At 38.9% G+C, this 13,421-nt stretch overlaps 2 protein-coding genes across 2 annotated transcripts; one reads left to right on the top strand and one right to left on the bottom strand.

The window, feature by feature from the left end:
• The first annotated feature begins 3,426 nt into the window (after positions 1–3,426).
• Positions 3,427–4,809, top strand: LOC115929277 (zinc finger and BTB domain-containing protein 47-like). Its single transcript, XM_030997974.1, has 2 exons — positions 3,427–3,498; positions 4,561–4,809. Exons 1-2 carry the CDS (start codon positions 3,427–3,429, stop codon positions 4,807–4,809), a joined length of 321 nt encoding a protein of 106 aa, XP_030853834.1.
• A 2,170-nt stretch (positions 4,810–6,979) lies between these two features.
• Positions 6,980–12,091, bottom strand: LOC115929331. Its single transcript, XM_030998100.1, has 5 exons — positions 11,784–12,091; positions 11,122–11,243; positions 10,260–10,530; positions 9,228–9,472; positions 6,980–8,834 (listed from the first exon to the last, which is right to left on the bottom strand). The coding sequence occupies exons 1-3, from the start codon at positions 11,903–11,905 to the stop codon at positions 10,271–10,273; spliced, it is 504 nt and encodes a 167-aa protein (XP_030853960.1). The 5' UTR covers positions 11,906–12,091; the 3' UTR covers positions 6,980–8,834; positions 9,228–9,472; positions 10,260–10,270.
• Between the last annotated feature and the right edge of the window lie 1,330 nt (positions 12,092–13,421).

Raw genomic sequence — 13,421 nt, 5'->3', positions numbered from 1 at the left:
CCCTCTCCTTGTTGGCAACATGTCCCTGGTTGTATCTTGGACTGCTTTAAGAGAGGAAGTTTGCATGCGGTCGTAGTGCGCATGTGACAGGTGGTATAGCAGGGCCTTGGGGTGGGGTAAGCACAATTGTGCCTTTTTTATTTTGATGACTGCTTCGTCTGTTCACCTACAATTTAAGGGACAGTGCCATGTAGGCTCATCATTCACATGTCACCATCTCCCAGCCAGTAATTACCTACACCTAATACCATGAATATAAAAAATACCAAAAAAAGTTCAGTTCTTGAACTAAAAACGTGCCTCATCCAATATGATATCAATCAGCTCAATGGATGTAGGAAAGAAGAAATGTGGATATATACACAACATTCACTTTAAAAACACTTTTGATGCCAAAGAGTGATGACTGCAATCATAGTTGAATATCTAGTGCATAATTTTACAATGGTGAAATAATATCCAATGCAAACATCTTCTGACTGCCAAGAGAATTATTGAACGAGACAAAGAAGTTGATGCATAGTAAGGTTACACTGGTTGCATAGTTATGCAATCCATGACTGCTAATGTCATAAATATTTTCCACACAAGCAAATTACGATTTTTCTAACTAAGGAAAATTACTCTTAAATTAAGGGAGCAGATTGGTGAAAGTTTGAACGAAATCGAACAAACAATAAGGTTATGAATTTTTGAAAGCTGTAATCAAGTTCAAATTGCCTGATCGGTAATGTTGCTGTGATGTAGTGGCGGACAACTATTCAGCTTATTATAACACACAACAGTACTAAAATGTCAATTTTTCAAAATGTATGACCCAGGGGATCTTTTTCAAGCATTTCCATTCCACTTCTAGTTTCTCAATGTCATTTACTTCATTATTTGTTTATTCTATTTCTTCTGTGACTAGGCAATTATACCTATTTCTAACTTCCATAAGGTATTTTTCTGATATGACTGTTTTATTTAGAGCTTTAACATCCAGAAGAGGGTTTCTTTTTGTTCTGGGGAGTGTATTCTTAGCTTTATTTCAACTTCTGCAATCACCGGGTTGTGATCAGAATCTATGTCAGCCCCTGGGCATGTTTTAACCTGCTTGATTAAATTCTTGAACCTGTTCGTTATTAAAATGTAGTCGATCTGATTTCTATTTGCATCTCCTAGGCTTTTCCAGGTGTAGGTTCTTCTTTTATGTTGTTGGTAAAAGGTGTTGGTTATCACTAGATCATGTTCCTTACAGAACTGAACAAGTCGATCACCCTGTTCATTACGATGGCCTAGTCCATATTGTCCAACAATCTTTCCATCCTTACCTTCCCCGTCTTTATCATTCCAATCACCTATCACGATAACAACTTCTGTTGATTTACAGTGCTTTAGCATTTCATCTATTTGATCGTAATATTTTTCTACTTGTTCATCACTGTAATCACTGGTTGGGGCATACACTTGAATTAATGCTTGGTTAAACGGTTTAGCTTTCAGCTTCATTAACGTCATTCTCTCATTTAATGTCCAGTATTAAACCTAGAATGTGTTTCAAGATTTTTCTTGATTAACATTCCAACACCATGTTGGTGTTTTTCTCCTCCAGAGTATATGAAGGTATAATCATCTCTCTTCATGCATCCATTATTAGTCCACCTAGTTTCTGCAATACAATATCTAGTTTCATCCTATTAGCCGCCTGAATGAGGTTATCTAATTTCCCTGCCTTATACAACGTCCTAACATTCCATGTCTTGTTTTCAGGGACAGAGCATCACAACCTAATCTTTCCGAAGGCTTTGAACTAGGTTGGTCATTATAATGTACCTTATTTGCAAAAGGCAGCAACTCTTCCTGAAGGCTATTTACAGCAGGACTAATTGTTTGGGGACCAGTCAGGCTTGCATCTCGCTTTTCTCTCTGTTTGTACTTATTCATGATGTTGCAGACAATGGTAATATACATGTACATGGTGAGGTAACAAACTCTTCCATGGTAGCTGGCCGTTGGCTCCATGTGAGCTCATCCGCCCGTAAGTTCTATATGTTATAGATCTATAGGATGGCTACACACCCTATGTTAATTGGGTGATGGTTCAGTTGAGCTGTCACGAGCATGAAGAGAATGGCATGATGACACATAGCAAGCACCTTAAACTACGAACTAGCCCTACCAGGAAAAAAAAATGCCTGATCTTGCTGCACCGTTCTCCAGCAATTTAAGGTACAAGACCAGCTAGAACATCACTCACAGGTGCTCTAGTAAGACAGGTTATAACCTACTTACTAGTTACAGCTAGCCATGTATAATCCAACTTGATCTCCCATAACTCTCAAGGCATCTACAACTATCCATCACCCTGCACGTCGCTGGCTGTAGTGTCTACGGCATTACAGTAGCAATTGTGAGACAAGAAGTACTCAAAATTGGCCAGACCAATTCAGAGGACCTATAATTATATGCTATCCATAATTAATGTGACATAGTACCCCATGGGAGAAGGCGCTCAGGAGATAGAGAGATAGAGAGATAGAGTGGGAGGCAAAAAAGATTCTTGCTATGAATGGTATTTATCCTATTCAAAAAAGCAAATCTAGATTTGATAAGTCATAATCATAAATAGTGAGCAAGAAAGTGTGAGACATGGTGAGAGATAGGAAGAAAGGGAGAGAAAGGGAAACAGATGATGGGTCTTGATTTAGAGCTGATATACAGCCGGTAATAATCGCAAAAAGCAACAAAGAGAGAGAGAGAACAAGGGAAGCTAAAATAAAATATGACTCTTATACAATAACAAATTAATCTGATAAACAGTACTTTTATATATACAGACTTGATATAAATATGATGAGTACACTTTTTTTCAAGATGAGAAAGACAAAAAATATTGCTTTGTATCTGACGTGCAGTATTTGAACAAGCCATTCAGCAGTATTGTAGAGAAACAGTAACATCTAGATTCAGTAACTGGCAATATCAGGAAAAATAAGGTAAAATATCCTTATTAATCCCAATATTCAGATGTATACCGGTATATGAAAATTTGCAACTACAAACAGTTACCAAAGAGATTAAAAAAATCATGCCATGAATAAAATGTTAGAAAGTAGATTCTACAAGTTATAACAAAGAAAAGAGATATGACATAATCAAGGCAAGGAAGCACACCTAAATGTAATTCATTACTAGCGAATGGAAAAGTTGATTACTAAAAGTAAACATGACAAGTCTGATATAAGATATTAAAAGAACGAGAGAAAGAGAAAGATCAAGATAGCAAGAGATCAAAAGAGAAAGAGAAAGAAAGAGAAAGAGAGAAATAGAGAGAGGGAGGGAGGGGATATGAAATGTGATTGGTAAGAGGATGAGGATGAGTAGGAGGATGAGGAATAGGGATACATAAGATGATGAGCAAGATGAACAGGTACGAGGATTAGGATGAGGGATAAGGAGAAGGATAAGGAGAAGGATGAGGAGAAGGATGAGGAGAAGGATGAGGAAGAGGGATGGGTAAAAGGATTAGGATGAGGGATGGTGAAAGAGAATGATGATGTATTAGAAGGAGGATGAGGATGACAGATGGGTAAGAGGATGAGAATGGGGGTGGGGTGGGTAAGAGGATGAGGAAGAGGGTGGGTAAGAGAATGAAGATTAGGGATGGGTAAGAGGATAAGGAAAAGGATGGATATTAAAGGGGCTGTGGAAGATGGATGTGGAAGATGGATGGGTAATATGATGAAAATGAGGAATGGATAAGATGGGGATGGGGATGAGGAATGGATATGAGGGATGTGTAATATGATGAGAATGAGCAATGGGTAAGAGGATGACGAAGAGGGATGGATATTAAAAGGACTGAGGAAGAAGGATAGGTAAGAGGATGATGTAGTGGAATGGGTAAGTGGACGATGGAGATGGATGAGTAAGAAGATGATGGATGAGGGTGGGGTAAGAGAAAGCAGAAAAATCAGAACTGATTTTATTATTTACTATATGAATCTATGTATCTACCTATTATTTGCACGCCACCATCGAGAACTTTTTAATAATGTCACGTTCGCGCATGCCCCACACCCCATACATCGCCTTCGGACCCAGCCTCAGGACCCGCTGCCTGAATAGCGTCCACTGTCCATTTGAAGATGGATTCTCGGGACGCAGGAGAAAAGAGCTCCCACAAAATGAGGAACAACTGGTCATCCTTTCAGTGAACCTTAGTTCTATCTAAGTACCACTTGAGTGCCATGAAGGGGCACCAGACCTTGTCCTCCGCAACCCACGAGAATTCCGAAAGGGGACTGAGGAAAACCTCCACCGGTCCGGAGGACGCGACTGATTTTTGGCAAACCCGACATGAGTGGCAGCGAAGGGCGAACGGTAACCACGAATAGTGGAAAGGGCTCTACCCTTGTCAAACAAGTAAGTCAAAAAACCACTATCACACCTGCCGAAGTCTACGGGTGAGACCCCAAGGCCTTAACACCAAATGGAGAAGGGCTCCAAAGGAGAGTTGTAAAGGGTCCTTGTGGGATCCCTACGACTCTGGACTATAAACTATGAGACTCTCTTCAGAGAGTCCAGAAGTCAACGTCCTCCCGACACCGTCCTGGCAGTCAGAGAGAGCAAGCACCACGGGACGACGACGGAGAATCCCCGCCAGAGGCTGGAACAACACGTCCGGCCGAGAGAGGGAACAGATGTCCGCAGCAACAGGGACAGAAAACCGAACCCACCGACCTGAAACAAGCCAGAGACGGGAAACCCGCCGGGGAGCCTGTTGCCCCAACATCAGCAACGGACTCTGATTACCCTCAAGGTTAGCTGGGGAATTGTGTCCAAGAGATAATTCCCCCAAAAAATGGAAGCACTGAATCCAATGACTAGGGTAATAGTATATTTGTAAAGCACTTAGAGACATTTGTATTAAACGCTATATAAAAATTGAATATTATTATTATTATTATCAAGACGGATCCCAACCTAAAACAGGTACCAGCTTACAACAGACAAGCGTAACTGGGCTTCAGAACAGACAGATGGGACCAGGGTAAACCCTGTCGCCCACCAAGATGCTTTGTTACAACGAGAAGCCCAGTCTGAACGGTTGGAGAGAACGCAGGCTGAGGTCTAAAAATCAGCACAGCCTTCTCCGTCTAAGTCACAGTCGGAGACTGGACATCAGAAGGCTACAGTAAACCTCATAAAATACAAACTACAAACTTCGTTCCCCTTGCTGAAGCGTCGGGTGACGAAGCTTGCTCAAGGGCCTTGCTAAATCTGGAAGGTTCAGCTAAATAGGCTCAACATGGTCACAAAACATAAAACCAAACTATCACGAACAGACAAAAGGTCCCGCCGCAGAAGCGGTGATCCGTGAAGCGTAACAAGCCAAGGTGGGACGTTAGGTCAGTGAATAAATTAACCGCCTTACCACACGTAAGAAATCCCAAACAGCAAATGCCGTAACGCCAGGACCAAACGCCCTAACCCAGCGGCGTACCAAAGCCTGTAATTTATGGTCGTGAAAGTGGAAATATGCGGAGCAGAAATGATACCCAAATTTCTGCAAAAATAAATATGTGACTTGGGAACCTGTACCACCATATTAATAGCAATAAAAAAGAGGACGGAATTCAATGCGTAAAAAGAGCTAAGCCTATCGAAAAAAGGACAAAATCCTTGAATTTAAATGTGACTCAGCTGTAACGATGTCTCTGCCGGTAGGCGAGAATAGAAAGAGGATGAATGGCGGGTGTGCGTTGCGCACATGAACCCTGGGAAGGCGAATTATGGGGGTGGGGCATACGCGATTGTGATGTTTTTAGAGTTGTGGCGTAGTTTGGATAAACTAGCAAATGATAGGTAGATACATTGATTTATTGTGGTAAATATGGTTATTATGGATGGGTACAATGGATGGGAAAGATAATGAAGAGAAGATGATAAAGTATGAGAAGAAGAAAGAGTATAAATGATAATGTTCTAAAAGGACATAGAAGTGAGAGACAGAAAAAAAAGCAAGTCCATGCAAAGCGTAGCGTCCCTTCGCCGGGTAAAAATGGCCTATATTTAGCAAGTTTTTAATATTTATGAGCTGTCACCTTTGACCTTTGACGTACATACTCAACAACATTACTTACATTATTGAATGAAAACCACATTTTCGCATATATAAATAGGTATTTTGCATATTTAAAGAGCTATGACCTATGACCTACATACTCCAAAGTTGAAATTATGCTGTATTTTGATACCATATACCTTCATATCAAGTTTCATTCAAATCCGTCGAAAAATTACTAAGATTATTGAACAGAAACCAAATTTTCTAATTAGCTTTTTCCCCACATATTAAATGAGCTCTGACCTTTGACCTACATACTCCGCAATCGAAATTGGGCTGCTGTATTTTGATACCGTTTACTTTCATATGAAATTTCATTGAAATCCGTCAAACATTACTAAAGTTATAGAGCGGAAACCAGATTTGGGTATTTTGCATATTTAATAAGCTATGACCTTTGATCTACATACTTTGAAATCGAACTTAGGCTGTATTTTGATACCATGTACCTTCATAACAGATTTTATTAAAATCCGCCAAACATTACTAAAGTTATCAAACGGAAATCAGATTTGTTACGAACGGACGGACGGCTGCGTTACTAGATCCCCTCCGACTTCGTCAGCGAGGGGATAATATAAGACTAAAATATACATGTAAGAGAAAGTAAAAAAGAGAAAAGGGGAGATAGATACAGATACAGAAAAAGAAAAAGAAAGACGAAGACATTAACAAAAATACAAACAAATAGAAAGATAAAAATGATATAGAAAGAGGAAAGATACAATTTTCTTTTCAAAACTACACCCTTTGCGATCTCCTCACAACCTTCTCAATCTTGACCACCCTTTCTTTCCTTTCCTTTTTTACTTCCATATGACCTAATTCTTGGTGTACAAACCACATAGTGTTACCGAAAGCCTTGAATTGTGAATGACATACGATATTCTCCTATTGAAAGAAAGATTCAATACTCTTAGAAGATGTAAAGAGCTATCAAGAGAATTCTACAATATCGAGAAACATCCCTGCTGCAATGGAGAGAAGGGTAAACCAGAGAGAGCATTGGACAAGATAAACAGCTGCTAAACAATACTGAGAATGATTAGGTATTACACATTTGAAGTAGAGCCTACTGTATTAAAACATTAATTTATATTAGTGAAGACTTGAGAAGAAAAGTAGAAAAAGCTATATATTACATCTTTATTATATTTTAAAGGAGTCCTATCCTACCATAAGAAAAATCAAAACATCCCACAATAAAAGCAATTATATATGATTAAGATACAAACTGGAAAGATAAGAGAAGGAAAAAAACTATTCATTTCACAGAGAGTCTAACAAATCCTATTAGAGAACACACATGGGATTTACAGGTGCTGTATTCCTGAAAATAGTGAACACGATGTATTTTTTGTCTGATATAATGCTTAATATGTCCTCTGGTAAATATGAATAATAAACTAAATTTAATTTTGTTTTTTACCCCAGCCACATAAAGGTGATTTATTTCTTCATATGTGATTTTGTGTTTCTTCTTCGAATTGGTAACATGTCAGGAAAATGCACCCCTTTAAAAGATAGGATTGAGAATAATCCACTACAAATAGAGAAACAGAAGGGGATTTGCTTTACCGGTATATGAGTAGAACCTACATATGCATAACATGTATATAATGTATAAGAAAATAGGATTAAATAAAAGTAATTGCAAATGGGAGAAGATGAGATTTCAGTTGTTTCTTTTAAGGGACTGGAAAACTTTACCAAGAATTTTATGATCACTAATGCTAAAGGATTATAGTGGTTTTAGTGTTTTCCGGTGTAACTCGTCTCGACTTTGAAGGGAACACACATCCTTTTTAAACTTAATTTTAAACCTTTTTTTTATAAAAAAGAATGTGTTCTATTCAATTTAATTATTTTGTCCATCAAATTTTGTTTTTCATCCTACACATCCTATAATAGGCCAGTTTGTAATTGCAGTTTGAAAATTTGGTTTTAAAAAATGTGCAAATTGAGAAAAATATTGGATACATGTTCAAACATTCATTTCATTTTATGCACCAGTATGGTATTTCATGATACACAGGTAAAGTTTTGCATCTCTAACTGGAGATAAATGGCATTCATGTGACTCCTCAAGTTCTACAATCCCTATTAGGCCTCTCCATGTTCAGATATATATTTAGTGGTTATTTGGTGCTAATTACAAACTGGGTAATTGGACAGCTCCTGCCAAGTCTAGCTCTTACAACAAGATACATTGATTTGATCTGTTGATTTGTTTTATTGTCCACATTACGTGGAATTTTTTACTTCACATGGCTAACAACTATATACAGTACATAAAGCATAGGTCAATTGAACACATTTTAAATTACACATTGCTCATTAATCACCGAGTAGGTCATATTAATAATTTAAGCTTAACCTTTTAAACTCAACACTAAATCTTATAACAATAAATAATACACATTGAAATATCAGTACAACTACTTTTATGAGATGGATGATTGCAAAACCAATAACTAAACTTACAAAAAAAGACAACTTCTGAACCCTTATAACAATATAACGTATATTAAAAAAGATTTTCAGCCAAATATTCAAATTCTCAATGTAATAACCTACATGTCAAACCTCAGAAGTATACATGACTTCTATTAGGAGGTATTGGGTAAACTGATCTGGTGAGTAGGAATAAATTATCACAAGGTAGACATTGAAATACCTGCATACTTACGACGTGTGTGCGCGTCCCACGGTGAGGCCTGATCTGTGGAATAAAGAGGTTAAAGAAATGTTGTATTAGGCATCTCAAAGGAAATATGATGGGCAGGTAATATCGTAAAAATAAACACAAATTAAACAATTTTGTTAGGTAAAGATTATACCAAGTTTATACATTAATTTCAAAATAGATTTATTTCTGAGTATGTAGACAAAATATAAAGACGTTTTTCACCTTTTGGCCCTACATTTTACTTTATATAAACATTTTCCACATAGAGGATACATATAAATGGTATACACTCCAAAATGATGAGGACATGTGCAAACAAAAGCAAAGATGAAGACTCCCCATGTTTTGCCAGGTAATGCTATAATGCTATAAAGAATTAATACTATTTTAAACATATGAAGCCAAAATAATGAACAGTAGACATACCTTCTTGGAATAATTTACAGGCGGTCAAAGAAAGGGAATGGCCTCCGGCGTCTACCTCGACTGACCACACCCAGTCTTTCTTGACTACGATAGTACAGCGGGTCTGGTTTTGAGTGACCATGCACTACCCGTCTCGGCTTCCTCCCTACTACTCCTATAGCAAGGCGTTTACGTCCCGAGAACCTCAGCAGTGTTCGACCCAGTATCCCCCCTCGGTCTCCCCCCTGCTGCTTCTGCGAATCAGTCTGTAGGAAAGGAGAATGAAGTGAGTTTAAAAATCATTTATACTAAAGGGGAAGTCCACCCTTAAATTAAGTTGACTGTAATAAAAGCATAACAATAAGAATATGAAAGTTATGAATTTTAAAACTGTCATCAGTGAAAAAAATGTGACATGCAAGCTCATCTCCAATTTGCTCTGTAGGCTACAGACAATTTCATGAATTTTCATTTTCTTAGATATTGATGACGGAATAGATACATTTCATACAGGGGTTGCTTAACACTATACTTGAAATGATAATACTTAGGGTAAATATTTGATTGAAACATTAATTGATTGCACCTTTAAAAATTCATAACTTTCTTATTTTTAATCGGTTTATGCCCAAACTTTCACTGAACTGTTTCTCTCATGTTCTGATTCTAAAAAAATACACTTAATATCATGGTGGGCTTCCCCTTTAATTTCATTATGAGCAAGATGTTTCAGTTTCAAACTTTTTTTAAAAATAAATAAAACAGATTATGTTTTCAGATAAATGAATTTTGAAAAACCCCTATATCATTGTGACAAATAACAATCATACTATTTAGAAACCTTGGATGCATCTCAGTTCATTTTGATCCAACTGATCATTAAAAGTTGCTGCTATGTTGTAAAGTTTTGGCTCATTGTCAAGTCTTCAATTAAAAAATTGTGTTTGGTACATTGAATACATTGCATGCTCATCTGTTTAGTTATATTTTGTTGTGGGGGTAGGAATTGTTAGAATACTTAAAATTAGGAAAGCATATAAAAAATTTACTTACCCAGGCTATAATCACACATTGCCTCGCCTCGCGGCAATCCGGGCCGACCTCCGCAGGTTCTGGTTTGCCCGATTGGCGGCACGACGTTGCTCTCTCTCCGCGGCGAGTTGAACAGCGGCGGCAGCTGCGATCTCTCGCTCTACCAGACGCGGTGACCTTCGTCTCGGGTGGAGTTGCTCACGCTCCTCCGCCCTCCTACGCTGTTCATCCTGCTGTTGGCGATGAGCAGGAACGACCTCCGCACGACCGTTCTCGCGATGCAACTTGTTGACTGTATAAACCAAACGAAAACATAAATGAGGACATGCTACTAGTACATGCATGGCATTTCACAGATCACATTCAAATACACGATTCTCCATTTATTCTTGAATATACCCCCTGTCAATGCACCAACGTACACATTCAATGATCCCATATTACAGGGTAAAGGGGTAGGCTACTTTTCACGCAACAAAGTAAGGCCCGTACATACACAAAAATCTGGCCAGTATTGACTTTACACACCGGAGATAGGGGGTGCTTTCAAAGGGAGGGAACATGCATATATGCTGCCTACCCTAAATAACACTGAGTGGAGGGGGAGGGGGAGGGGGAGGGGGAGGGGGAGGGGGAGGGGGGCAGTGTAATTAGTTTCAAAATATTTTGAATCAATATACATATGTACATGAATCAATATTTACTCTTCCATTTTTAATATTTTTACCAATGGCAATATGCGGCCCTCGATTCCTGAAAAATTCTGGATCCGCTAATAGTCTGGGCAAATACATGTAGATCTATAGTCTATGGTCCACAAGACGCCTTTTTAAAATGTAGATCTAAGTTACATGTGAGAGATTTACTTTGAATAAATGCATACCGTGTTGCGTGCAGTAGAGTTCAACAGCGTTTTCGTCTAGCGAGTGACGTCCACGCCGGCTGCAACGTCTGCCATTCCCATGAAGCCCAATATGTGCAGAGCACTGGACCTCGGCTGGCTGTCTGTAATAAAGGAAACATAAAACAGGACATATAGTCTATTACTACTAGATTGCAAATAATAGAATGCGAATATATAAGACAAAAGTGCAGATGTTGCAATTTTGGTAAGAGATTCGATAGGGTAATTACAATGAATGACCCAAAACAAATAACTTTCAACTCACTGAAGGGTCAATATCCTGCGTGTATTAAAGGGACTGTATCAGCAGTTTCCATGCGCAGAAGGCCATAATTCGCTGACACCAGACTTGGTGGAAATACCATTAATGGGGGTACAAATCTGCACACAGCAAACCCGTTGGCCAGTCAAGAATCCCCCCCCCCCCCCTTCTGATTTCTTGGATAATACTCGAGAGTTTTCGGGTAACGGGGAAACCAAAGCATTACATAAGGTCTAATGGTCATAAAACTCAAGGCTAACCCGGGTGATTGACAACACCTGTTGTTGGGTAAACACCCGAACGGTGTCGAATTCTCCATGAGAGCTGACTACTGAGTTGGTAAATTCATTTTTAATTTAGAAAATAACTATATACATACTGTCGGTGTTGCCAGCACTCATCCGGTTCATCAACAGGCAGGGGTGCCTTCCTCCTACAACGAGTACCCTCCAGGGTATTCATCACACAGTTCCCGGTGAACTTGTTGCCGTAAAAGACCATTATTACACAAGTGAAATAACAGTGGTTCAAAGCAAGCTAGGCGAACGAAGCAAAAGCTAAGTAAATATCTCAAAACGACTTGTCTAGGACAGAATCTAGCAGAGAATGGTAAATTTCTTGCTTCCCATCTTACTCGAAACCTAAAACCGATTCGCGCGAGCGGTCTCTATTTGCATGTTCAATTGAAATACATCACGTGATTTTTATTAGTGGTGAACACTAATTGTTCTCTGGCATGCGTGACGGAATTATTCAATTCCGTTGCGTTGAAGGTGTTTCATTTGAATATGAAAAGAGAGGATGCGAGATAAGGGTGTGGCCGGTGTAGAGGGAAGTCATTCTAGCTTCAGAGTGTCATCTGTATGTGATGGTTGCTATGGGTGATATTATGTGATAAACGATGTTAGGATGAACTATTATTTGTCTGCGGTACGATTGTATAGCAGACAAATGTTGTTTGTATCGTTAATGAATGCATACTGTAACAAATCAGGGTTTTAGTATTGGACGAAGGTTAAGCATTTTCTGTTGTACGAGCATGCGCTATAGCAATATGGCGCATCGTTGATTTAGCAATTACCAAACTGAAGGAAAATGAGCATAAATTACATATAACAAAAAACAAGAAAAAAAGTGTCCGCTTACCCCCCCCCCCCCCCCCCCCCCCCCCTCACTGAGCGACTTTTCGGCCGGCGCGATTTTCAAATTTTTGGGAGCAAAATATTTTGGGCCAGATTTTAAACCCCCCCCCCCCCCCCCTTGAAAAAATCCTGCGTACGCCCCTGTGTGAGATTATAGGACAGACTCACATTTGAGACTTTCAGTGCATTCACTCGAAGCAAGAGGGACTTTTAGATTGAGTAGACGAGAACACGACGAACGCCGATTGATCATGCGTGTCAACGTACTCAACTGCCCATGTTGACTACAATTAGAAATCTTTTAGATTACACTCGGCGATACACACCACAGCAATATAGGCCATTTTCGTAATGTAACCAAATTTAATGCATAAGTCTTTGTGAAGTGCCTCAATACAGATCATTTTCTTCACCTGATAAGAATAATAGTATTTCAATAGACAGAATCTGAACTGCATTCATTACTTGTTGCCAGGTTGGACAACATGATGGCTTGACCTACCTAGCAACACTTAATATATGCAGTTGCATTCTGACTATTGAAATACCATTATTCCTATCAGGTGAATGAAATAATTTGTATTGAGCCACTTCACAAAGACTTATGCATTAATTTGGTTACATTACGAAAATGGCCTATTGCTGTGGTAGAACATCCCTTCACTGCTATTATGTAAAAATGTGTAGAACAGGTGAATATGCATGTGTCACCTGTTCTACACATTTTTACATAATAGCAGCCTTAGCAGGGAAGGGATGTTCCTTTGTCTACCTGTAGAACTGTATATTTTATGCGCACGCGGCATATACTAGTACCGTACTAGATTTAGGAAAATCAAGGTTGACGCATTCTCGATCGCCGACTGAGACGACGT

Source organism: Strongylocentrotus purpuratus, unplaced genomic scaffold (assembly GCF_000002235.5).
Source record: "Strongylocentrotus purpuratus isolate Spur 01 unplaced genomic scaffold, Spur_5.0 spur5_scaffold_4, whole genome shotgun sequence".
Classification (NCBI taxonomy): Eukaryota; Metazoa; Echinodermata; class Echinoidea; order Camarodonta; family Strongylocentrotidae; genus Strongylocentrotus; species Strongylocentrotus purpuratus.
The sequence above is the reverse complement of the archived record's forward strand: the minus strand, read 5'-3'. Positions and strand labels throughout refer to the sequence as shown.